Source organism: Nannospalax galili, unplaced genomic scaffold, assembly GCF_000622305.1.
Source record: "Nannospalax galili isolate Female #2095 unplaced genomic scaffold, S.galili_v1.0 scaffold72, whole genome shotgun sequence".
Taxonomy (NCBI): Eukaryota; Metazoa; Chordata; class Mammalia; order Rodentia; family Spalacidae; genus Nannospalax; species Nannospalax galili.
This window is the reverse complement of record NW_008336933.1, coordinates 9315375-9340175: the sequence shown is the minus strand read 5'-3', so window position 1 is coordinate 9340175 and position 24801 is coordinate 9315375. Positions and strand designations below refer to the sequence as shown.

At 43.2% G+C, this 24801-nt stretch overlaps 2 protein-coding genes across 6 annotated transcripts in view; one reads left to right on the top strand and one right to left on the bottom strand.

Annotated features, from left to right (window-relative positions):
• Lyrm4 (LYR motif containing 4) overlaps positions 1–9885 on the bottom strand; it is a 172592-nt gene extending 162707 nt beyond the window's left edge. Inside the window, exon 1 of one of the 2 annotated variants that reach the window (XM_008831658.3) lies at positions 9415–9885. In XM_008831658.3, the coding sequence (XP_008829880.1) occupies positions 9415–9500 (86 nt within the window). In that variant the 5' untranslated portion in view covers positions 9501–9885. The remainder of the gene's footprint in view (positions 1–9414) is intronic. The other variant, XM_017797779.2, reaches the window with a different exon arrangement.
• Positions 9886–9951: 66 nt separating this feature from the next.
• Positions 9952–24801, top strand: part of Fars2 (phenylalanyl-tRNA synthetase 2, mitochondrial) — a 542959-nt gene continuing 528109 nt past the window's right edge. For 3 of the 4 annotated variants that reach the window (XM_008831656.3, XM_029562861.1, XM_029562860.1), the window contains exon 1: positions 9952–10306. The gene's annotated coding sequence lies outside the window, so the exon portion shown is untranslated. The remainder of the gene's footprint in view (positions 10307–24801) is intronic. The other variant, XM_008831657.3, reaches the window with a different exon arrangement.

Here is a 24801-nt window from a genome sequence, read left to right as displayed (position 1 = left end):
TCACTGAAATGCGGACAATCCTTTCAAGTTAAGACTAAGCCATTCTTAATTCTTACTATACTAATTGTTATAAGTGTTTGTGGTGCCAACCCCTACTAGCCCTTTAATTCAACCTGGCAACTTATAGATGTTAACTCTATGAGGGTCCTGGCCCAGATGTCCAATGTAGTTCCCCCATTTGTCTGGTACCCAGATTTGAACCTGGACCTTTCAAAATTGATTGCTGGTATATGTCCCACAGGCTCCACCCAACGTTTTTATGTTTGCCCCGAGGCCTGCAGGCAAAAAGAGGGAGAAGGAAAATGTGGGACACCTTATGACTTTTACTGCAAATCATGGGATTGCCTGAGTACAGGGTTCACAGATTGGACACCCCCTGTTAAAGATGATTTTATCACACTAACACGCATTGGCCACCCAGCAGTCATGCCCGCTGCCGTTCCCGCCGCTGTCCATAACATCCCCGCAAGGACCCAATGGAATAAATGCTATCCTAACTGTAATCCTATTAAAATGTTTCACAGACCAAGGAAGGGAGGCCCCCAATTGGGAGATGGGTTATACTTGGGGCATTCGGTTGAAGTCTGAGAGCTTGGGATCAGTTTTCAGGACCCGTCGAGTAATTGGATTACTCCCCAAACCCACAGTTGAGATTAGACCAAACAAAGTCCTTGCCCCTACACCGTGGGCACAAACCACCCCAAAGGTGCCTGTTATCCCAGAGGTTGCCACAATTTCTCCCAAAGGCCCTGGGGCCCCCCACCTCCAGAGAAGCTAAAGTTTGAAATACTAAGGTACTGGCCCCTTTTGAGAAACTGGAGGTAAACCCTCTCCTTACTCTGCTTGAGCAATCATATCTGGTACTGACTGCTACAAAGCCAGACATGATGGCCTCTTGTTGGTTATGTTATGATACTGCCCCACCTTATTATGATGGCATAGTGCTCTTGGGGACATATAACTTTTCTGATGACTACAACACCTGTCTTTGGAGCTCTAAGGCCAAGTTGACTCTGCAACATATCACAGGACAAGGACTATGCATAGGACAGATCCCAGTCGATTACCAGAAACTATGCAATGTCACTCAGAGCATTGAGTTATGCCTAACCAGTTACTTGGTCCCTGAGCCTGATACATGGTGGACTTGCTCCTTTGGCCTGACTCCTTGCGTGCATATGGAGGTTTTTAATTGAACACAAGACTACTGTATCCTAGTCCGGTTAGTTCCCAGACTGCTATATCATACTAATGATGAACTGTTGGGACAGATTAACAGAACCCAATCCCAGGTTGCCAGGGAGCCAATCACAGCCACGGCCCTTACTCTAAGTATGACTCTTGGAATCGGCCTCATTGGGGCTGGGACAGGAGTGGCCTCACTAGGCACCCAACATCAACAGTACTCAAGCTTGAGGGCTGCAATAGATGTAGATATAGAAAGGCAGGAAAAACGCAATTTCTCATTTACGAGAATCCCTGTCCTCCCTAGCAGAAATGGTATTGCAAAATCAACGGGGATTAGACCTGATCTTTCTGCAACAGGGGGGGCTGTGTGTAGCCCTGGGAGAAGAATGCTGTTTTTATGTCGATCATTCAGGGGTAGTCAAAGATACTATGGCTAAGGTAAGAGAAGGATTAGCTAAGAGAAAAAGAAAGCGAGAGGCTCAACTCGATGGTTCAAGTCTTGGTTCAACGCATCTCCTTGGCTGACCACCTTAGTGTCCACCTTGATAGGCCCCCCTCCTCATTTTGATCCTCTTAACCCTTGGACCCTGTATCTTAAACATGTTAGTACAGTTTATGAAGGACCAACTAGGGGCAATCCAAATAATGGTCATGAGATCACAATACCAGCCCCTAAGCCGGGATGCCATTGAATTCCAGGAAGCGCCATGATTGGGGCCTCCAAGTTACAAGGAGAGGAGGAAATGTGGAATCCTCCTCCTTGGCCCCCCTCCCCTGGATTCCCTAGACCCCTCCCCCTATTTAGGACTAACTGCTCTTTTTGCTTCTGTAAATCACTTGGCTTGAGGGAACCAGAGGGACAAACTGCACCGTCTCCATTTTCACTGCTGATTCCTCCATTTTTGTGATGTCTCATGGACATAGACTAGGCAAGCCCGGGCATGTCCAGGGGGCCCGGGTAGGTTTGAGGACTTATAAGGAATAAACAGGGTCCCGTAGCCCTGAAGATAACAGTCAGCACATTCCACAGCCCTGAGGGCAGCACCCACCAATGAGAGGCCTCCAAGACTGTGACTAATCAATTCAAAAGTATGTTGGCGCTTGTGGGCTCTTCAGACCAATCAAAATATAACTGTCATTCCCCCCTTCCCTTTGTCTGAAACCTATGAAAAGCTCCCTCCCCCTGCAATTGGGGCTCTCAGGCGAACCTACCACGTTAGTTTGGTCTGAGAGTCTGAGCTGAAGCCTGAATACAGACTCTTTGTTCTTGCATGCTCTCTGGACTCCGTGGTAATTCTTGGGGATCCGTTCTCTGGGCACAACAGGACAACCACCTAAGGATGGTTCTCAGAACATGTCCTTCTTGCTAAGAAGCACAGGGCTATGGGTGCTTTAAGATCAACCTTGAGGGATGGAGAGATGGCTCAGTGGTTAAGAACACTGAATGTTCTTGTAGAAGACCCAGGTTCGAATCACAGCACTCACATGGCAGTTAACAACTGTCCATAACTCCAGTTCCAGGGGAATCCAGCATCCTCTTCTGACCTCTGTGGGCACTGCACAACATGGGTACACTTACACACATACACACAAAATAAAAATAATAAAATATTAAAAAAAAAGATCAAGCCTGAAATGTCCAAGTGGGTGACTAAAACTGTACCACTGCAGACAGAGGAAAGAGCAGAATGTCTTCTTCATACCAAGAGGCACTGTCCTCTGGATGTTATGTTTCATTCAGAGTGAGCTGTCTCCCTACAATCACACTGTGAGAACAAGTTCAATCTATTCTAAGCCAGCATCTTCAACCAATCACTGTCGGCCAATTTTGCTTATCAACATATCTTAAAACTGAAGTCTCGGGGAGGAGAGATGGCTCAGTGGTTAAGAGCACTGACTGCTCTAGCAGAGAACCTGGGTTCGATTCATAGCACCCACATGGTGGCTATGAACCATCCTTAACTTGAGTTCCAGGGGAATCCAAAGCCCTCTTCTGACCTCCGCGACATTGCACAACACAGGTGCACTCACATACATGCAGGCAATACACTCATACACATAAAATAAAAATAAAAAATAAAATAAAAAAATAAAAAAAACCCCAAAACCTGAAGTCTCTACATTTCCATCACAATGCTCCAACCACGCCATGGCATTTTACTAATACCTAATTGGTCTTCATGTTTTCAGTCTCTTCTCCATCCAGGGTGAGCGAGTTAACAGGTGTGTCTCCGGTCTGCTTCAAATACTGAAGTAGCATTTCATCTCCAGTTTGAGCAGCTCAAGAAGCTATTCCAGCTGTGATCTACAGTCCTACCTATCTTGCTACCCCATCTTCTCCCGGTAGGTGCCACCAGTGAGCTCATGTTACCAGTTCTTCCTTCTGCCAACCACCAGCAGCACTAGTGCTTGTACCTGTCCCCTCTGTTCTCCTCTTTTAACCAGGGAATTCCTGCTAACCTTTATGGCTTGGGTCAGTCAACCTCAATTCCCTTTCAGGCTGGGCTACGCTGTCTTTCCTACCTGTTTCCATAATGTCCAGTCCATTCCTCTATTGGCCCACTGTTATCCCACTGTTTTCAGTGAACGTATCAGACTACACTGGACTTACTGTAAGAATCTCTGGAGCAAAGTTCATGTTTTACTTATATGTATATCCTCAGGAGGGAACAGAGCCCAGCACATGGGAGGTATCTAATAAGCAGTTGGGAAATGAACAGTCAAGAGTCACAGTGAAGCTACAAACTACAACAACAACCAACCAACAAACAGACCAACAAACCAACAAGCAAGCAAACAAAGCCCTCGGTATAGAACATGGTTCAACAAGTTTAGTCTAAATGACTGCTATTTACAGCAGGTTTCAGTGAGTTGAGAGGTGGACTGCCACTGTCAGTGACAACTATATAGTTACTAATTTGCTTATGAGAGCATCATCCTGTATCTTCAAGGATTTAGTTCCAGAACCTTCTGCACCCCCATACTGAATTCCATCAAAGCTTGGTTTTCAGTTCCTTATATGAAATGGCAAGGTATTTTCACTGGATGTATGTACACTATCCTCATACTTTAAGTCATTGCTACATGACTTGTAGTATGTAACACAATGCAAATGCTGTATAATTAGTTGTACTGTTTAGGCAATAATGACAAAAAAACAATGTTCAATACAACCAAGACTGCCTCACCATGGTACTTATTTGCAACACTGAAAACAATACAGAAGGGCAAAGTCAAGATCAAGAGTCACAATTTCAGGGAGTTTTAGCCCATTTTTTCTCTTGCTTAACAATATTACCTAGGCATGAACTTCAAAAGAAAAGAAACTTATTTAGCTCTCATTTATGGATGCTAAAATCCCAGCATCGAGTGGCTCTACCTGTCTGGCCTCTACAACACGGCAATGGAACAGAACAGGAACCAGTCACAGGAATCAGCCACGTTTAGAAGGGGACAAGTGCATGTTGGCTTCCCTTTGTAACTACCCACCGTAAGAATCCATTCACTCCACAGACAAGCAAGCATTCATCCTTTCCTGGGGCAGTACCCTGTGAGCTAATGATCTTTCACTAGGCTGCCTCTCAAATGTTTTTCCACTTTAACACTTCTATAGTAGGGACATCAGTTCGGGAGATAAATTCAAACCATGTCCAAACCAATGCACATGGAGGGGAGGCGGGGAAGGAAAATAACAGGGACACTTTAGAATCAAAAGTCACTGTGGCTTTCGTTTTTCTTTTGTCATAAGAATAATTTCTGTGGGCTATTTTGTGTCTTCAAAATAACTGAGCCAAGCAAAGTACACTGCCTAACAGAATTTTGTAGCACTGATGAAGCCATACAGATAATTAAGATGCCACACTGATTCTACCACGACCGTGGCGACATTTACTCTACTTAAGCAAGTGAGCTAGAGACCAGCTTCAAGAATCCCCTTCCTAGGCATTCTGATTATGGATCAGACCACAGCCTGAGGACTAGCCTTGGCTTAGCTGAACCTTGCTAAATCTACAAATGCATGGCTTAGTTCATGCAACCTATCTTGTTTTTCTACTTAACTGGTTTCTAAAGGTCAGAGTTTCCCCAAATTTACTATGTACTTGTTAACTGAGGAAATAAATATAAGGCAAATGTAAAAATCAGGAAAGGTGGCACAGAGACAAGATAGGACAAGAGACTTTTCCTCCTCAGGGAAGTCAGCACACAGTTCCTGATGTACATCAAGTCAGGTAGTCAATTTTCTATTATGTTCATTATAGTCATGCCCAAGTAGAGTGTTTTGAAATTACAGCCCAGGTGTGGTGGCGTACACCTTTAATCTCAGCACTCCAGAGGCGGAGGCTGGTGGATCTTTTTGAGTTCGAGGTCAGCTTGGTCTACATAATGAGTTCCAGGCCACCTGGGGCTGCACGGAGACCCTATCTCAAAAAGACCATGATAAATAAATAAATAAATAAATAAATAAAAGGTTAAGAGCATCAAAAAAAGTAATTACACTTTGGATAATGCTATAATTCTGTTGCAATGCAGAATACTTCAAAGATACTGTACCAACATCCTATTTACTTACAGTTGCATTTAGTGGTCTTGTTTCCCCTACCTCCATTTCCTTTGATTCTGTATTTTTAAATTATAACATTAAACTTATAGTATGCTTCTTTACAAGCTTAAAAAATGCCAAGTGGAAGTACAGATAGAATAAATACCATCTGGAAATGTTTGCAAAGCTAAGGTGAAAAGATCAGTAAGGACACACATAGATCTAATACTTCTGAATTTGAGATAAGGGTTCCATGTAGCTCAACCTGGCTTGAACTCTGCTATGGACTCCACACCCTCCTGCCTCCACTCATGAGTGCTAGAACTAGAGGCAAGTGCAGTGCCACTCACCCCTCATTTTAATAGGAAAACATTTTACTAACTGATCTACATCCCCAGACCTAGTTCTAATACACTTTTTGCTATCATCTAGTTCATCTAGTTTAGAGTATAAAATACTGTGACCCTCAAATTTTGCTGCTGTGATTTTCTCAGTGTGAGTATCTTCAATATTTTTTACGGTAAATGCCTTTTTTTTTTTTTTTTTTTTTTTTTGAGACAGGGTATCCCCTGTAGCCCCAGCTGGCCTGGAACTCTGTTAACCAGGCTGGCCTCCATCTCTCAGAGACCTGCCTGCCTCCACCTTCCAAGTGCTGGAATTAAAAGTGTGTGCCAACACATATGACTTCTACGTAATTTTAACATTTTTCAGAATCATTAATCAATATGGCAACATTTAGGAGCCATAAGAGGAAAAATTTGTTTTAGTTTGTCTGTCTGTTGCTGTGACAAAACACTCTGACCACTGCCAACGTAGGGTTCTCCTGGGTCACAGTTCATCAGGGAGCCCACTGTAACACTACTTACAGGCTTGCTCCCCTGGCTCCTGCTCAAACTGTTTTCTTATGCAAAACAGGCCCACCTGCCCAGGGGTGGTACCACCCACAGTGGGTTGGGCCCTCCCACATCACACCAATCTAGAAGATGCCCTACAGACATGGCAACAGGCCAGTTCTATGGAGGCAATTACCCAATTGAGGCTCCCTCAACCCAGGGGTGTCAAGTTGACACTAAAGCTATCCAGCACAACATTGGTTCTGAAACTCCAACCATATTTAGTGATAATAATTACTCTTTTACAACATAAGCAATTACTTTTAGGCATACATTAATTACCTCTAGTTGTGTGTGGGGCACTACAGAAAAGGGAATCCCAAGGGTTCTAACAAAGTACCACAGGTTACACGAGTCCAATTCCATAAACTCAGAACGAATGTTACAATTTAATTTGTGTAGAACTCAGAGAACATTTAACAAAGCAATTCTCTTCTCTTTTAAAAATGTTGTTCTCATACATCTTGCAATTTAAAAAAGCAGTTTTCATGAAGATGTATGATTTGTTAGCATTTTACAGCAAAATTCCTATTTGGCTTCTTAAAACAGAGTCTTAGGCTTTTTCCAATACCTCATAATTTACATATGTGTTAAAAGCATTATTTAAAGACTTAAAATGAGGAAAACTGAATTTTTTTAAAACCGAGGGGAAAATATTCCCTAATAATCTTGTTAAGAACATATGATTGGGTGAGAGATATAACTCAGGGGTGGAGTGTGAACTTGTCACGCGTGGAGGCCCTGAGCTTGATCCTTAGCACCATAGAGAAGAAATACCAGCAAGAATGCACAATGCATGATGCTCACCAGCTGGCTGGCCACAAGGGAGAAGAGGTGAGGAAAGCCCAGAGGGGTGGAGCTTTAGACTCAGCAGAAACTGCTGGCTGACAGGAGTCACGTTTCCTCCTTTAGTTTCTCCGGTAGTCCTTATGCACAACTATAGCACAATATTTTAGTGACAGAATCATCTTGTGTTTGGATTCTATCTATTCCCAGGCCTTGCAAAGTTACACACACATACACAGAGAGTTTTCAAGAAATATTAGGAATTAATTTCTCAATTTAATCCAAGGGGCAAAACTATTTGGTATTAAGGCTTTCCTTGTCACTGCTGTATGTGTGTGCTGTATGTGTTCTTGTGTGTGAGGTATTGTGTTTATGCCAAAGGCTGATGTCAGCTATATTCCTGAACTGTTTCTCCACCTTGTTTTTTGTTTTGTCTTTTTGAAACAGGGTCTCCCTGTAGCCCCAGCTGTCCTGGAGCCCACTATTGTAGACCAGGCTGGCCTTGAACTCATAGAGATCTGCCTGCCTCTGCCTCCCGAGTGCTGGGACTACAGGTGTGCACCACCACACCCGGCTTTCTCCACCTTATTTTTATTTACTTACTTTTAAATTTTAAAAGTTTTTAAATTGAATTTTTGCAAATTTCATACAATATGTTTTGATCATATTTAGACCCCCTTTGCGGTCTACAAACAAACTATATATATTTATAGATCTATAAAATGGAACGCAGGAAATCCACTTTATTTTTGAGACAGGGTCTCACTGACCCTAGAGCTAACCAACTGGCTAGACTGGCTGGTTCCAGGAATCCTCCACTCTGCCAACCCAGTGCTGGGATTATAAGTAAGTACTATTATACTCAGCTTTTTATGTGGGTGTGGGGGGATCTGAACTCAGATCCTCATACTTGCAGAGCAAGCTGCAAGGCCTTGTTTGAGAAAGTGAATGGTGCTTGGTTGGTATTGATACTATTCCTGATACGGTGAACTGGACTCACTCTGGTGTTCTTGATCAGTTAGCACGTGGAAAGAGGCACCACAAATCATTCCCATATAGCAGATAAGAACCTGAAGGCTAGAGTGTGCAGGGCACCCGCCTAGGGTGGCACAGACAAGGTGCTGCGGGCTGTTCTATCTTGCTGTTAAAGTTAACTTACCTTACCTAATCCACACATCTCACTATGACACATAACAGCTTGAAGCTTTCTGGTGGCTGCCTCTCACCTAAGATCAAAATCCCGGTTCCTCAGTGGGGACTACAAGCTTCGGAATATACGGTATGTGGCCCTTTCCAACCTCTACATTGTTACCCGTGGCCGGAGCTGCAATGTTCTACTGCTGTTTGTTACCTGAGCCTATGATGGTGCCGCACACACTACCTCATTAACACATATTTTTCTGTGTGTTTATCTTAAAGTTTTTTTAAAATGCTTTTTTGAAGTGAAAATTCATACTTTCACTCAGGTGAGTCAGGAGGAACTAACGTTTCAGTTTCTGGGAAGTCAGGACCCCTTTGGCCGTTTATCACTACCTGCACGTGCACCCCTCCCACAGTGCTCAGGAGAATGCATTTGATTCTTGGAACCGAATTCGCGAATTAAGACACAGGTGAAAAGGAACTCTAGAACCGGCCTCCAGCTCGGTGTCCACGTGCTCCCAACTGGCCGCTTCCACTCTCAAGGCAAGTAGTTGCTGCCACACCCAGGCTCTAACTTTTCCCACTACCTTCACGTCCATCCTTTTGAGACGCAGACACACCATACTGACCGAGGATCTCAGCGCACCAAACGGGGAGTCTAATTGGGGGAAGGTATGCCAGGACATGAAGGGCAAGTCCTCAGCTCCTCCCCCCCAGAGTCACGGGGGACCACATCTGGGGGTGATCAGGCGCACGTGCGCATCTCGCCAGCGGAGCCTGTCACCAACCCCCCCCCGGTGGGGGGGAACGGTGGGGGGTAGGCAGCCCGAGTCCCGGCCCTCCCAGCGCCCCCCCCCTCCGGGTCACCTGTAATTGTAGGCGCTGAAATGCTTGCTCTCTCTCAGCATCGCCCGGTACAGATCTAACACTTGTGCGCGAGTGGAGGCTGCCATGTTGGAAAGGAAACCAAAAACTAACAACAAAAACAAACGAGTCCTCTTCGAGAACCCAAAGTTCAAACGTTGCAAAAAGCCACGCCGCGAACCAAACGCAGAGGCTCGGCCCTGCTCGCCGGGCTGCCAGGGGAGCGTCCCGCACCCGGAGACTGCGCAGGCAGGACGGCGGGCAACTAAGGGGGCGGCGCAGAGGGAAGACACCCGCGCCCGGGAGGCTCCGCGCTCCCAAGAGGTCGCCACAGCGCCTGCAGGCCCCACAGTCCTGCCCTGGGGACGCTCCTCAGAATGAAGGTCGGGACTAGAGCACCACAGCCGGTGAGCACTGTCAGCCAGCGTCCACAGGAACAGCCTGGGGGCGTGGCCGAGACCCCGGCGATTCCGGACGCCACGCCCCCTGCACCTGCCCGGGCCGCGTTGCCTGGGTTACACAGCGCGTGCACCCGCCTCGCCCTCGCGGATTGAGGCTGCCCTCGGCGCTGCCTGAACTGCTGTGCGCGCCTCCGGGCGTGATTTTGCATTATCTGGACAGGATCGGCAGATTCTGGATTTCAGCTGTTATCCTGGCTGCGGATGGCAGCGTAAGAGGCGCTGAAGTGATGATTCTGTGGCCTCCTGGAGCTCCAGCGTCGCTCAGGACAAGCCGCGCAGGGACCTTGGGCCCGGGCCTCTTCCCGTCAAGATGGCGGCGCCCAGCGCGCACGGCGTCTGGGTAGCTGCAGGTTAACCTCCTGCCTTGGAGCCAGCCGGGGGCTGCGCTGCTGTCTTTGAAACGCCCGCCATCTGGGTTTCCCGGCCAGCGCTGGGTGAGTGCCGGCTTTCCTGCATTGTCGGTGTGTCACGTTGGCGATTGTTTCGGTGCACTTTGCATTTGGCCGTGACTTTTCCCATTTCCGGGATTTTGCTTGGCGCTCTGCACTTTTTTACTGTTTACTTACTTTTTTAAAAAAATCTTTTTTTTGAGACAGGTTTTTCGGTTTGTAGCCCAGGCTGGCCTCGAGGGACACCGTCATCATGCCTTTCTCGACTTCAGTTTTATAGCCCAATTAAGTTCATAGAAAAGACAGGCGGTGTGGGCTGTAGATGTCACGAGTAAGGGGGGGCGCACGTAAGACTTTATGGACTTCCAAGGCATCATTTCACACCCAAGGCCAAAAGCTAGCAAGTTTTCTCCCGTGGCTTTTTCTTAGAAACCTTAAGCTTTTTTTACTTATCTGGGTAAAGTGGTAGTTTCTGATCTTTGATCGTTCTGGTTCTTGGTGGTAGGACTCTGAAAGGACTCCGCAGCCAGTTCTGGTTAGTGTTCGGAATGTGTACTAAAGTGAGTTTTGGAATTTTGGTTTGTATAATCGACGTCACAACGAGCCATCCCATTCATCCCCCAGACACAGACGGGAGTAATTTTATAAGTTAAAACTAAGATTACATTAGCATGTCTTCGCATCAATTTTGGCATATATGGTTTTGAAACGACATATGTTCTAAGCGAAGCTACTGTTTTCAGGAACTTTAAGGTGGGAAATACTTACGACCCTACTGTTCTTTTGTGTACGAGCAAGCGGCTTGTTCTTTGCATCCAAATGCACCTACTAGGCATGGTGTAGTGTGCTTTTATAAAAAAATTCTTAAGCCTCTCGTCTGATTTCCTCTTACTCAAATAGACTTAAATTTTTTTTAAAATAGGGGCTGGAGAGAGCGCTCTGTGGTTAAGAGCACTCGCTGCTCTTGCAGAGGACTCAGGTTCAAGTCCCAGTGCCCACATGGCAGCTAATAACCCTTAGTAACTCTAGATCCAGGGGATCCGACACCCTCTTCTGGCTTCTCCAGACATGAATGCATTTATATACATGCAGGCAAACTACTGATACATATAAAATAAAAATAAGTAAAAAAAGATTTTTGAATAATCAGTCACAGAACTTGCCTCACTTTGCACTCTTGCTGTTTGGTCATGTCATTGCTTCAGATTTATTGAGAGAGCTGTTAATATTTTGAGTTTTTCCTTTTGGATTTCTTAAAAGGCTGAAGACCAAGGTAGTTTTTCTCATTAATATAGAGTAAGATCAAGATCTATGCTCTCAGGGGATCATAAGCTATTGAGTGCTAATTATATAAATTATGTGACACAGGAAAAAATACATATTTCAAGTTCAGATAGACAAACCTGAGTAAGAAGGAAAACTTCTTAAATTGTTTGGCTTCTTAAAAAAAAAGTGGGGAATATATTTTTATTGTATTTACTTTCATCTTGAAAGTGAAATTGGATTACTGAATGCAGTTTATGCCTGATTATAAGGACTTAGTCATTAATGTGTATAATAATGTATCTAAATGCCTTTGTTGTTATCAAATACAATTTAATAAACATGCAAAGTTAAAATAATTTGGATAGCTTGTCTGTTAGTTCAAGGGATGTTTGAGATTAGAGAATTGATAGTTTCAGTAAAATTCACTGGAGGCCATAGATTGGGACTGGGCATTTGCTGTAGACCCAACAGAATAATCTAGTATAGAGTTTAATTACAGTAATCGAATTCTGGTTAGTTGCAAACTAACTAGTTATTACTAGTTTGCCAATCAAGCTGTAAGCTATTGACTAGTTGATTGTCTAGGTTATAGATAATGATGTCTTCAGTGCTTTGTTTCTGTTTTCTATAAATGCTGTCATATCACACTGTTCCTTGGAATTCTTTGATTTAGGAGTTTCCTCATTCTCATGCCATGTTTTTCTTTGTTGAGATAAACTACTAAAAGTAATTGCTCTAAGGATTTTCTCTTTTTAACAGCAGTTAATGCTAACCCAAACCTTTATAAAAACAGCTTGTGATGATCTCTCAGTTTGTTACATATCGCTGCCTTGAAAAACTAATTAAAATCACACTATAAAGCTATATCTTCATTTTTGTACATCTTCATTGCAGAAATAACTTTGTTTTTTGGACAGGGTCTCCCTGTAGCCCCAGCTGACCTGGAACTCACTATGTAGACCAGCCTGGCCTTGATTTCCCGGAGATACACCTGCCTGTGCCACCCAATTATTGGAATTAATGGCGTGTACTGGAATGACTACTTAAAACAAGATTGTAGGTAGAATTGGCCTAGGAGCTAAGACTGAACCGAGTCATGTGTCCTGTAATATTTGTTCTGTTCTGGACCAGTGCTTTATTAGGTGATAGCTTTCGGCAAATGGGTACCTACCCTCTGTCACTTAGGCTTCAAAATATAAACAGTTTTCCTAATACTTTTCTACAGTTATGGATATCTATAGTTGTCCATGTAAAGTCAGGTCTTATCCTGTATTAAAGATTAGGGTGTTCAATGAATAAATACTTGATGCTTTGTGAGAATTTTTCTTATCCAGGATAATAAGCAATGTGAAGCCATTTGCTGTCCTTACACTTAAAAGACACCATGTCATGTCAAGAAAATCTTGTATTGTGGAAGCATCTTATATGAAATTATTGTGTTCTGTCCAGTTAGATCATGGGCCTGCCCCTTTAAGATGTTGGTCACTCCGAGCAGCCAGATCTCGTAGCCTGAAGAAATCAGGCCATGTCCCTAGGATCTGTCTTTCTGGGACAGAGACTTAAGCCATGTTGTTTTGTGGCTTCATGGTCTACCCATTACCTGGCTCCTCCATGCTCCTTTTCTGTTAGGTTGACTCAGATTAAATCATGTGGTATGGAACCTCCCCTGCTGTCCCCTGAGAGGATGTAAAAGCCAGATACTTTTTCTTTGTTCAGGGGACTTCTCTGAAGGATCTTCTGTGGGCCTTCCCCATCATCCTGTACCCAACAGCTATCTCTCTTTTACTGTAGCTATTCTTCATGAAACTCCTCTCCAAGTTTTAAAAGAAGGTCTCTTTCCCATCAGGGCCCCATCATGTCCCTGAGATGATGATCTGCCTCTTTGTAATGCTCTCCTATCTCAAGGCTCCCATGGTTGCAAGACCCTTTCCTAACAAAGCTCATTTCTGATGAGACACTTCATCTCCGTTCCTTGCTCGAACCAACCACCGACGCTTTTTTTCTAACATGTATGTACATGCATGTGTCTAAATATTTATGATAATATATTCTTCAATTTGTTTTTTATTAGCATTTCATTCTAATAGAATATGATATTGGTAAAGTCCATAGACAGTAACTCATTCCTTGATTTGTTCAGGTTAACAAACAAAAACTTCTTCCCTTTAATATTTATTAAATGTTTTTGCACCTGGCATTTAAGATGACATAGTACCAGTGATGATAGAACAAAAGGGAAGTAGATAAAGCATAATGTATTTTTGATGGATTTTGTGATGGGCATAATAGTTATCACCAAATGCTCAAGGTATACAGAAGAACGATGTTCAACTAAGGACTTAATGTTTTCTTTTTTGCTTGTTTTTATTATTTTATCAGATGAGGTTGGGCATGTTCAGGGTGGTATGGCTGTAGATGTTTTTATTATAAAAAAATTTTTATATGTATGAGTGTATTGCCTGCATGTATATAACTGCACCCGTGGAGTGCAGTGCCCACAGTAATCAGAAGAGGGCACTGGATCTCCTGTAACTGGAGTTATGGATGATTGTTAGACTCCATGTGGGTGATGGGAATCGAACCCAGGTCCTCTGCAAGAGCAGCCAGTGCTCTTAACCCTTGAGCCATCTCTCCAACCCTTGTTTGTTTGGTTTTGTTTTTTTAGACAGTATCTTGCTATGTAGTCTTCGCTAGCCCAGATCTTGTTATGTTGCCCTGAACTTGCCAACCTCCTTCTGCCTCTGCCTCCTGAGTGCTGGAATTACAGGTGTGTACCACCCCACCTCGCTCAACTAGGACTTTGACCCAAGAGAACTTTGCAATTTAGATAGTTTGGGAATGAGTAGCCCAGGCTAGATGATGAGTGTGGTAAGTTAGACATGGCAGTGTCTGTTTAGGGCATGGAAGTGGAAGGCCACAATTTATGTAAACAGCTCTCAGTGTTTTGGGATAGTGGGAGGGTGGCAGGTGAGATCTCTATCAGATTACAATAGTGGTAAACCAGCTTTATTTTAGTGGTATTTCTTCTTTTTTTCGATAAGCCATTTCTTCCCCTGTGTACTAGCTAAGACATGAGTCCAGTAGAACTTAATGGTTGACCTACTGGAATGGAGATTAGTTAACGACTGTTGTTCTATACCATGATTTCAGATCCTGTATTCCAGGAATACTGAAAGTTTCTTTATCTGTACATTCAACAGAAAGCTGGGTGGCCTGCTTCTCCACACCACTGCTCTGTGCTAACTTCAAGGATACAAACCATGCAGATTATGTTTTCTGGGAGTTTATGCTTTGAATGCATTTGTGGATGATTATGATGGGGAATGGGAAGCACAAAGTGCTCTGCAGGAAGTACTGGTCAGGTGATGTTGGGTCTCAGTACAAGCAGACGTGTGTCCATCCTTGATGCCTGGGCCATACCTCAGACTGCATTCCCTGGGCACCGGATACAGCAAGGGTGGAGAAACATTGACCTGTAGGGCCTTTAAAGAGGAGGTAATAGGGTGACTGGGAGGATTTAGATTTGAGAACAGAGTATTTGGATCTGTGGATGTGGTGCTAAGATGTTTATAGGAGGAACACTTCACTTTAAGAGGAGTTGAAGGGAGACTGATGAGCACTAGGGAACTAATCTAATTGTGACTTAGAGACTGTGGTGGGCATGGATTGTCTCTCAAGCTGAGGGTAAGGGGATTCAGTGGGAAGACACCAGCTGAGCTGAACCCTCACGTATTCTCAGTCAATCACAAGCCCAGGGTATAGTGTATACTTCTACTTAAGGAAGGCGGAGTGGAAAAGATTTGTTGTCTTTTTAAGGTTCTGTTCTCTCCTCTCTCTCTCTCTCTCTCTCTCTCTCTCTCTCTTTCTCAGTTCTTGGAATTTTTAGAGACCTACATTTCTGTTGATGATCCTTTCAAATAGATTTAAGGACATCTGTCGTCTGTTCTCTGTTTTGAGAGATTTGGAAAGCCCTAGTATACTACACAGATATTCTAGCTTCAGAGATTGGGTGCCCTGACTTGTGGGCAGTTGTGATGAAGCTGACAGTTGATTTGGGGAGAGTGTATCAAATGTCTACAGGATCTTTATTTTATTGAAAGGAAAACGTTCTCCAACAAAAGAATCACCATTAACCTTGTGATTCTTTCAAGCGGTAATATTGCTGCAGATCACCTTCCTCTTTTTTCTTACTACTTATGAGGCATAACCACTAAATTTTCATGTATTTTAGAATGACTAATCAAGCTATCTTTGATAGAACTTATACCCATTAATTATTTATTTCCTCTTCCATGAGCTTTGCTGGGTCATCTACCAGCATCTCACTTTAGTGAATTTTCTAAAGATAATTTTGATATTCTGAGAGACTTTTGAATGGGGAGTTTGTTCAGATCAGTTGGTTGTTTACAGAAGCAATGGATTTGCACTGCTGACCTTGTTTAGAAAGACTGATGCTTTGCCAATCACTGGAGAAATACTAGTGTATTTCAGTGTCTTTGATACTTAGTTTTGTGTCACATTTTCCTTCCACTACTGGGGTTCAAATCTAGGCCATGGGCATACAGGGCAAGTGCTCCACCAATAACCTGTACCTCCAATCTATGTCTCTGTGGTATTATAGTAGTCTATAATACTACAATTTATATAATATATATTATAGTATTATAGTGGGATAATATATCTTTGAAATTATACTGCAGACTCTGATTAACCATAGAGTCTAAGCAGAGTTCATGATGTTTTTGCCTTCATAGTGAATGCTCTTATATGATTTAATGTTTCATAACATTAATCTAAACATTTATTTGCTGTGCACAATGGAAGCAATCCAGCTTGGTAAACTTGGTACTGTGTGTGCACTTGTGAGCTTGAATTGACTAATAATATTTAAGGGTAAGAGGGAACTGCCTTATGTGAAGTAGATTATGATAATATTGGCAGACAGTGCAACAGAGTTAGCTTAGTGAGGATAAGTTTATTGGGAAAATTATCTTTATAGTAGTTCAATAATTCTTGTAATTCTGGAATACAAAGGAAGTAAGATTTAGAAGTAGTGCTATTGGAGAAAGCTTAGCATGTAGCACATTTTCTTCTCCATCTTTTTTTTTTCCTTTTTAAAAATATTTTTATTTTATGTGTATGAGTGTGTTGTCTGCATGCATGTGAGTACACCTGTGTCATGCAGTGCCGCGGAGGTCAGAAGAGGGCTTCGGATTCCCCTGGAACTGGAGTTAAGGACAGTTTGTAGCCGCCATATGGGTGCTGGGAATTGAACCCAGGTCTTCTGCAAGAGCAATCAGTGCTCTTAACTGCTGAGCCATCTCTCCAGCCCTCTTCTCCACCTTTTTAAGTCAAGGAGACATTGAGTCTGTCAGTTTTCTATTGCTAGGTAGAACAATATATGTGAAACTTATAAAGAGGAAAGGTTTATTTTGTCTTGTAGTTTTGGAGATTTCAGTCTGTGACTGAATGACCCCTTTGCTTTAGGTCTGCGGAGATGCATCATGGTATGAACACATTAGGTGAGACACAAAGCTTTTCGCCTCATGGTGGGGATAGAAAAAAGAAAGAAAGAGACTGGCATCCCATGATCCGTTTTTGAAGACATACTCCAATGATCCAAAACCTTCCACTAGACTCAAATTAGTGGTTCAGTCACTTACCAGTAGCGCCCAGCAGAGGACCTTTTACCATAGGGGCCTTTGGGGACATTACAGATCCAAATATGACAGACATGATTTAACTCTTTACAATCTCTGAGAAACTTTAAAACAAGTGCCTTTCCCTGGACAAGTTTCAGCCCATTATAAATCCTGTTTGCACGCTTGACTTCTGATATCCTGAGAGCTGGGTACAGTGGTGACCACAGTATAGCTTTCCTTTGCAGAGTTCTTGTCTTTGAAGAACCTCCTATAGTTCCTATTTTCTTTTGTATCTTTTTTTCTTTGTGGGTGGGGCAACACTGGGTATTGAGCCCAGGGCCATGTGCAGCTCTCTCCAAAGTGTGTAGGTTGAGTTATAACCCCAACTTTTTTTGTATTTTTCATTTTGAGACCAGGTCTCACTGAGTTGCCCAGACTGGCCTGAAACTTACTCTGCAGCCCAGGTAGAACTTGAACTTATGATCCTTTTGTCTCAGTCTCCCAAGTAGCTGAGATTATAGGCCTTTGCCACCAGGCTTCATAGTTCCTACTCTTTAAAACCTCCAAGCAATCTGTGTCTGATTGGTCATTTCTGAGTATGTGTGAGTCTACTAGGCCATCTACACAGAAGAGCTTTGATGCACTTCTGCTGTAAGCCTTGCTTAGAAGATTTGTTGCTACTCAGTTGCAGTGTTTCCTCAGTGTCCCTTTCTGTGCTCTTGAGAGTATTTGAAAATAAAATGTTTGTTCTAGGACCAGTCTGTGGTATGCTCTTTAGATGTATATGACTTAGTCTCTCTACAACATATACAGTCACTTCTGTGCTTCTGTCTCTCTTCAAAACATGGCAGCACTTTTGAGATTCAGTCAGAACCCCTCACACAGCCTGCAGGCCCCTGTGGCCCCTGTTCGGTCTCCAGCCCCATACCTCCCCTTATTCTTTTTTACTTGTGCATTTCTAATTCTTCTGCACTTCCTTTCCCTCTGTTCTGGGCCCCTGTGCCACTGCTAATCGTTCCCCCTAGATGGCTCTTCCTTCTTATTTAATGTTCTTCCAATCTCAGTTTAAGAAATACCTCCCCCCTCCCCCTCCCCCTCCCCCTCCTCTTTTGAGACAGGGTCTCCCTGTAGCCCTAGCTGGCCTGGAACTCACTATGTAGACCAGACTGGCCTCAAACTCACAGAGATCTGCCTGCCTCTGCTCTTTCTCTTTGATGTGCCTTAGATCTGTGAAGTGCTTTTTCAGAGTGTGGTTGTCCCAGAGCCGGTGTCCAGCAGACTGATACTGGCACGGTGGCTTTGTTGGCTCCTGTGCAAGGAGTTCAGAATCTCAATGGGCTTAGAAAGTCGGTTGGTTTGAGTGAACAGGCTAGACCTGATTTTGTTCTTTTTTTCTATCTAGTTTTCTTCAATGTCAGCTTTATCCTTAGGTTACAAGTCTGTTTTGACTACGATGGCCACCAGTAGCTCTTGGTGCTTGTTTCTCTGATAAAGGAAGAGCCTGTGGAGCAAGCATGCCGAGCCATCCTCCTGTTCACACCATTGCTCCCCATTGACTCACAGGCATGCCCAGCTGTCCTCCTGTTCACAGCATTGCCCCCCCCATTGACTCACAGGCATGCCCAGCTGTCCTCCTGTTCACAGCATTGCCCCCCCCCATTGACTCACAGGCATGCCCAGCCGTCCTCCTGTTCACAGCATTGCCCCCCCCAATTGACTCACAGGCATGCCCAGCTGTCCTCCTGTTCACAGCATTGCCCCCCCCAATTGACTCACAGGCATGCCCAGCTGTCCTCCTGTTCACAGCCATTCCCCCCCCCCCCATTGACTCATAGGCATGCCCAGCCATCCTCCTGTTCACACCATCGCCCCTGTTGACTCACAGGCATGCCCAGCCGTCCTCCTGTTCATGCCATTGTCCCCCCCATTGACTCACAGGCGTGCCCAGCCGTACTCCTGTTCACACCATTGCCCCCCATTGACTCACAAGCATGCCCAGCTGTCCTCCTGTTCATGCCATTGTCCCCCCCAATTGACTCACAGGCATGCCCAGCCATTCTTCTGTTCACCATTGCCCCCCCCAATTGACTCACAGGCATGCCCAGCCATTCTTCTGTTCACCATTGTCCCCCCATTGACTCACAGGCATGCCCAGCTGTCCTGTTAACACCATTGCCCCCCATTGACTTACATGTTGATCTGTCTCTGAAGCAATAAGTGGTCAGGGAAAGGAGTATGATTATGTTAGTACGAGTCACCTGCCTAACCTTTAGAGGCAACAGTGGGTGCAGCAGTCCCCAAAATGTAAAGGTGTGAAAGTTGGGTGATGAACATGCTGGTGTAGGCTGAAAGCAGCAAAGCTCACTGGAGTAACCTTGTTCATGTTCATGTTTCTTTAAGTGATTATTTGATTAATACTGTTCTTGGCTGTCGGGCTGTAGATTGGTGAGAATAGGAAGTGTCTGTCTCTGATTATCATCATTTCCCTAACATTTTGCCTTTAGCCTCGCACATACTTGATCAGTGAATACCAATGATTGACTGAATTACTCAGTCGCTTATGCTCCAAGTAACACATCTGTGAAAACTTTTGGTTGACTTTGGCAGATACTTTTACCTTTTTTTGATTGATTTTTATTTTATGTGTATGAGTGTTTTGCCTACATGTTTATAAGTGCACTGTGTGTGTGCAGTGTTCATGGAGGCCAGAAGAGGGTGTCAGATCTTCTGGAACTGGAGTTATTGATGATTATTAGCTGCCATGTGGGTGCTGGGAACCAAACCTGGGTCTTCTGTAAGAATAGCCAGTGCTCTTAACCACTGAGCCATCACTCCCAACTCCTGGCAGATACTTTCAATTGACTAACCATTAACTGTCCTTCTTCCTGACCATTGGAATACTGCCGTGTGCTTAGTTCCTGAAAATGAATGGTCTTAGGCAGTTGTGGTATTTCAACTCTTGTTGTCAGGCTCTTGGTTCAAGGGGCAGCCACAAGGCAATCTGTTTAATGAGAGAAAAGGGAGTTAACTGGAAGGTTTCTGGGTAAGTTTCTGCATCTGTGGAAAGTTCAGCATTCACCAAAGAAGGCTGGCTTATGCCATCTCTTCTTTTCTGCTTGAAATACTTGTCAGACTGCTTCCTGGATCTCAGCAGCCATCTTACTGGTTGTGTGGAGACATGGGAGAGGGTAAGGTCAAGCACTGGTAAGAGAGTCCCACATAAGTAATCCTTGGCTGCTCAGACTCTGGAGCCAGAGGTCCCTAGACATTGTTGAATTGGTAAGAGATGTCTTTCTGTTTTTATCCACAATTTTTGAACTTCCCACTATTTGTAGCTCACCATATTGTGGTATAGTACTTGTATTACTTTTCTTATTGCTGTGATAAAGTACTTAGAAGAAACAACTTAAGAGACTAAGAATTTATTTTGGCTCATTACTTGAGAGGACAGTTTGTCAAGGTAGGAAAGGTATGGTGGCTACGGTTGATGGCTTCATGGTGGTGAGAGCATAGGACAGCTGTTTGTTAGATGGTGTTATTAGCGAACAGAGAGAACAGGCTGGAAATGGGGCAGACTCCTGAGAGCCCCCTCCCCAAGTGACCCACTTCCTCCAGCCAGGCCTCACTTCCTAAAGGTTCATTAGTGTCCCCAGACACTGCCAGTAGCTGGGGACCAACTGTTCAAACATATGAGCCTATGGCGGACATTTCACACCCACACTATTACAGTGCCCAGAATAAAACAGAGCATCCTTGGTTTAGCTTTGCTAAGTTTTGATTTAGAATTTGCTGCTACATAGTTTGAGGTTGTCTTTGCCGCTTCGGAAGTTGTGGGATATTTTTATGTATCTTTTACAGAATCTGTTATGTGCACACATGGAACAAGTTCTTTTTCACTTAGGAATGTTTGTACACAAGTCCCCTCGAGAATAATCATTAGTCTTCCACAGTCTTCACTTGATGCAACCACTCTGCGTAAATGTCATGTCCTGAGTGAAGTGTTCCCTGACTCCAATTTTAATTGCACCCTCATGATTTCAGTACTCCTTCTACTTATTCTCTTCCTTCACTCTTTATAATTTAAAATTATATATCTGCATAATGATAGGTTATTGGTGTCAACTTTTAAATGACAGAGACTTGCTAGAGAATAATGACATTTATTTGGGAATATGTAGGAAACTTTGCAATGCAGAGTATGTATGCTGTGGAAACTAGGAGCATATTTAAAGAGGGTATGTGAATAGATCGTTTTAAGGACAAAATAAAGATTTTATAGACATTTTCGAGCAATAATTCTTGGCTACAAGATTAATTACAAAGCTGTTCAAGGATCATTTATGAGTGTGGCACCAGTCCAGTGTTGAACAGACAGTTCCTGGACCCATGTCCTTGCAGAAGCATTGTTCATGTAAGGTTACCATTCTGCAGTGTCTTGTGATAGCTCTTACCATGCATCTTACTAGGCCCAAGATCATTTTCTATAGTTTTTTTTTTAATTAAAAATTAATTTTGTGGCTGGGTGTGGTGGCGCATGCCTTTAGTCCCAACACTTGGGAGGCAGAGGCAGGCGCATCTTTGTGAGTTCAAGGCCAGCCTGGTATACATAGTGAGTTCAGGCCAGCTGGGACTACAGGGAGACCCTGTCTCAAAAAGAAAAAAAAATTAATTTTGTGTGTATGATTGTTAGGCCTGCATGTGTGTAAGTGCACTTGTGTCATGTAGTGCCCATGCAGAACATAAGAGAGAATCAGATCCTCTGGAACTGGAGTTATGAATGGCTGTTAGCTGCCATGTGGGTGCTGGGATTTGGATCTGGCTCTTCTGCAAGAACAGCCAGTGCCCTTGACCACTAAGCCATCTGTCCAGCCCCAATCCTCTCCTTAAAACCTCCCAGCTTTATTAATTTAATTTAATTTTTTGTTAGGGCTTAACACAAGCAACTCCATTTGAGTCTGTTCACTTTTACATTGGCTTAGTGTTGATTTCTTATATCAGAATGTGAATTCCTTGAGTAGAATCATGTCTGTTTTGGTTCATCACTATAAGCATGACATCTCATAGATGCTCAGTAAACATTTGTTGAATGAGTGAGTGAAAGAAAATAAGCCCGAAATCCTTAGAGTCTGTGGCTTCTCCTTCTGCCTCATCACCACTGATATTTTTATGTAATATGAGATGTTTCTCCACGCCACAGATTCTGTTCATTGCTCTCTGCTGGCCACCGCTTAGGTTCAGAGTTTATTGTCACTTAGCATATTAATGGGCCAAGCATCATATAGTTCCTTTAGAAGAGTGAAATATGTTTCAAGTACTTTTTACTATAGTGCTTTATTCTTAAATTTTGTGTTATCCTCAGACATGCTTTATTGGCACGATTTTTGAATCTGGAATGTGTCTCTGGTAAATACAATTGTGGCTTTATGTTTGGATAATGCTGGAAGCACAGAAATGAGCATTTTAGCAGATGACTGTGTTACCAGACACAATATTAGAGTTGCATTTGGAATCGTGTTTTCCTTCTAAAAGAGTAGTCTCAGGTAGGGTCCTATGAATTATTGACACAGTTACTGACTTACAGTAGAGATACTTTCTAGTACATTTTTAGTTTCAGCATAGTATGATCTTAGATTGTTAGTATTAGCTTTATTAATCTAGGGAGAGTTGTACATTTTTGAGATGATGGCAAACACTCTGAGTGTCATAGTAAGGAAGAAAACTGGAGGATTTGGTTGATTTGGTAGCATTTCATAGCTGTGTCAGACTTTTCCTGTTGTTTTAGGTAATTCACTTAGCATTTAGGTGATGACATCATTCATTTCCTGATTTAAGACATGAGATCAGTGAAAGGGAGTGCCTTAGTAATAATACTGGGACAGCAGGGGAGCATGTGAATTGTGTGGAGACAGTTTTCCAATGAAATGATCGTTAATGCCTGTTACTCTCTAACCCTCCCTTCTGAAGACCTTCCAAAATCAGGAGACTTCTCTGCTCATAAATCTGAACTGTATTTTATTTGCAGAGAGAGAGAAGAATTGCAAGAACCATGAATAGGAATCTCAATTCCTTCACTTGCCTTATTCTCTGTAGAGTGGCAGCATCCTTGTCTGCCTCTGGCGAGAGATGTGAAAGGTCTGGGATGTAGGTTTATCTGAGACCTTTTAAGTGCATTTCTTTGATAGTCTGGACTATTCCTGATGCCCTGACTGCTGTGGCTCTGTGGTCAGTCGGAGGTTGAGGTTGAGGTACAATAAAAGGGAGATGTTTGCTTTAGGGTTGAATCTCTGTGTGTGCTTAGTTGGCTGTGCTGAGATGTGAGAGGAAGGAAAGTGTTCTACTTCTGTCATTTCACCTAATGCAGAAGTTGTGGCCATACAGTTATATTCAATCACAGTTTTACTGTTGGGGATTCTGTATGCCAGTTTCTGAATCTTGATGGAACCATCAGAGAACAATCAGGCATTTCTGTGCTAATACCACGTGCAGATTTGTAGACTTCTCAGGCCTTTTCTCTTGTAGCCCTGCAGCCTGTGCTTGAAGAGACCTGCTCAGGTCTTTCCTGTGTTGACAGTCATACTCTGTTAATTCAAGGTGCTCTCCATACTAAGGAAAAATGATTGCTTGTCAGCATAATGTGGCCTGAAGTCTCATGTAAGAATTTTCCTGAGGTCACGGAGATTTCTTAACGGTCCCCTCCTCAATTTTTAGCTGTTTTCTGGACATTGCAAAAGAAGTCTGACATGAGCTTGTACTCAGTTCCTATACTAGGTGGGTTAATTTTATATTGTTATTCATATTTTGCAAAAAAAAAAAAAAACAACAAAAAAAACCCCAAAACACACAGAAAATCACCCTGAAGCTTAGGGCATTTAAAATAGTGCCTGTTGACATGACAGATTTGATATTTGAACTGAAGACTGCTTGATTTTGAAATGTTTGCATTTTCTATACTCTGTAATGCCACGATTTAGTATGTAAATGAAGCCTAAAAGTAGTCTTGAAAAACCTAAAAAATAATTTAGATTTAGTGCTTATTTTTTTAAAAACTTTAAAAAGATTTTATTGATTATCTTTATTTTCTGTGTATGCGTGTATTGCCTGCATGTAGGTAAGTGCACCCATGTCATACAATGCCCACGGAGGTCAGAAGAGGCTGTCGGATCCCCCGGGACTGGAGTTATGGACAGTTATTAGCTGCCATGTGGGTGCTGAGATTTGAACCTGGGTCTTCTGTAAGAACAACCAGTGTTCTTAACCGCTGAGCCATCTCTCCAGCCCCCTTAGTGCTTATTTTTAAAATTAGCGTCCTCCTACCCTGAGTGAATATTCTTACCTCTGCTTATTCTGCAGACTCTGGTTCTGTGCTTGAGAAATGACAATTGGTGTATAGATATGTAAATGTTATTGCTGTGCATGAGTGTTCCTGTGCATACAGCACATGGATGGGTGTCTGCTCCTTGGTTAGTATTTTGATGAAAGTAGAACCGTGGTTTTGTATTTTTTTTGAGAATCTCTCTCAGCCTTTTTTTTTTTTTAAATCTTCAAACTTTGGTGTTATTTTTTATGGCCATGTTGTAGGTCCTGCAATTTTAGGTAGAGCATGTGTGACTTTGAAAAGATTTCTGGTCTTGA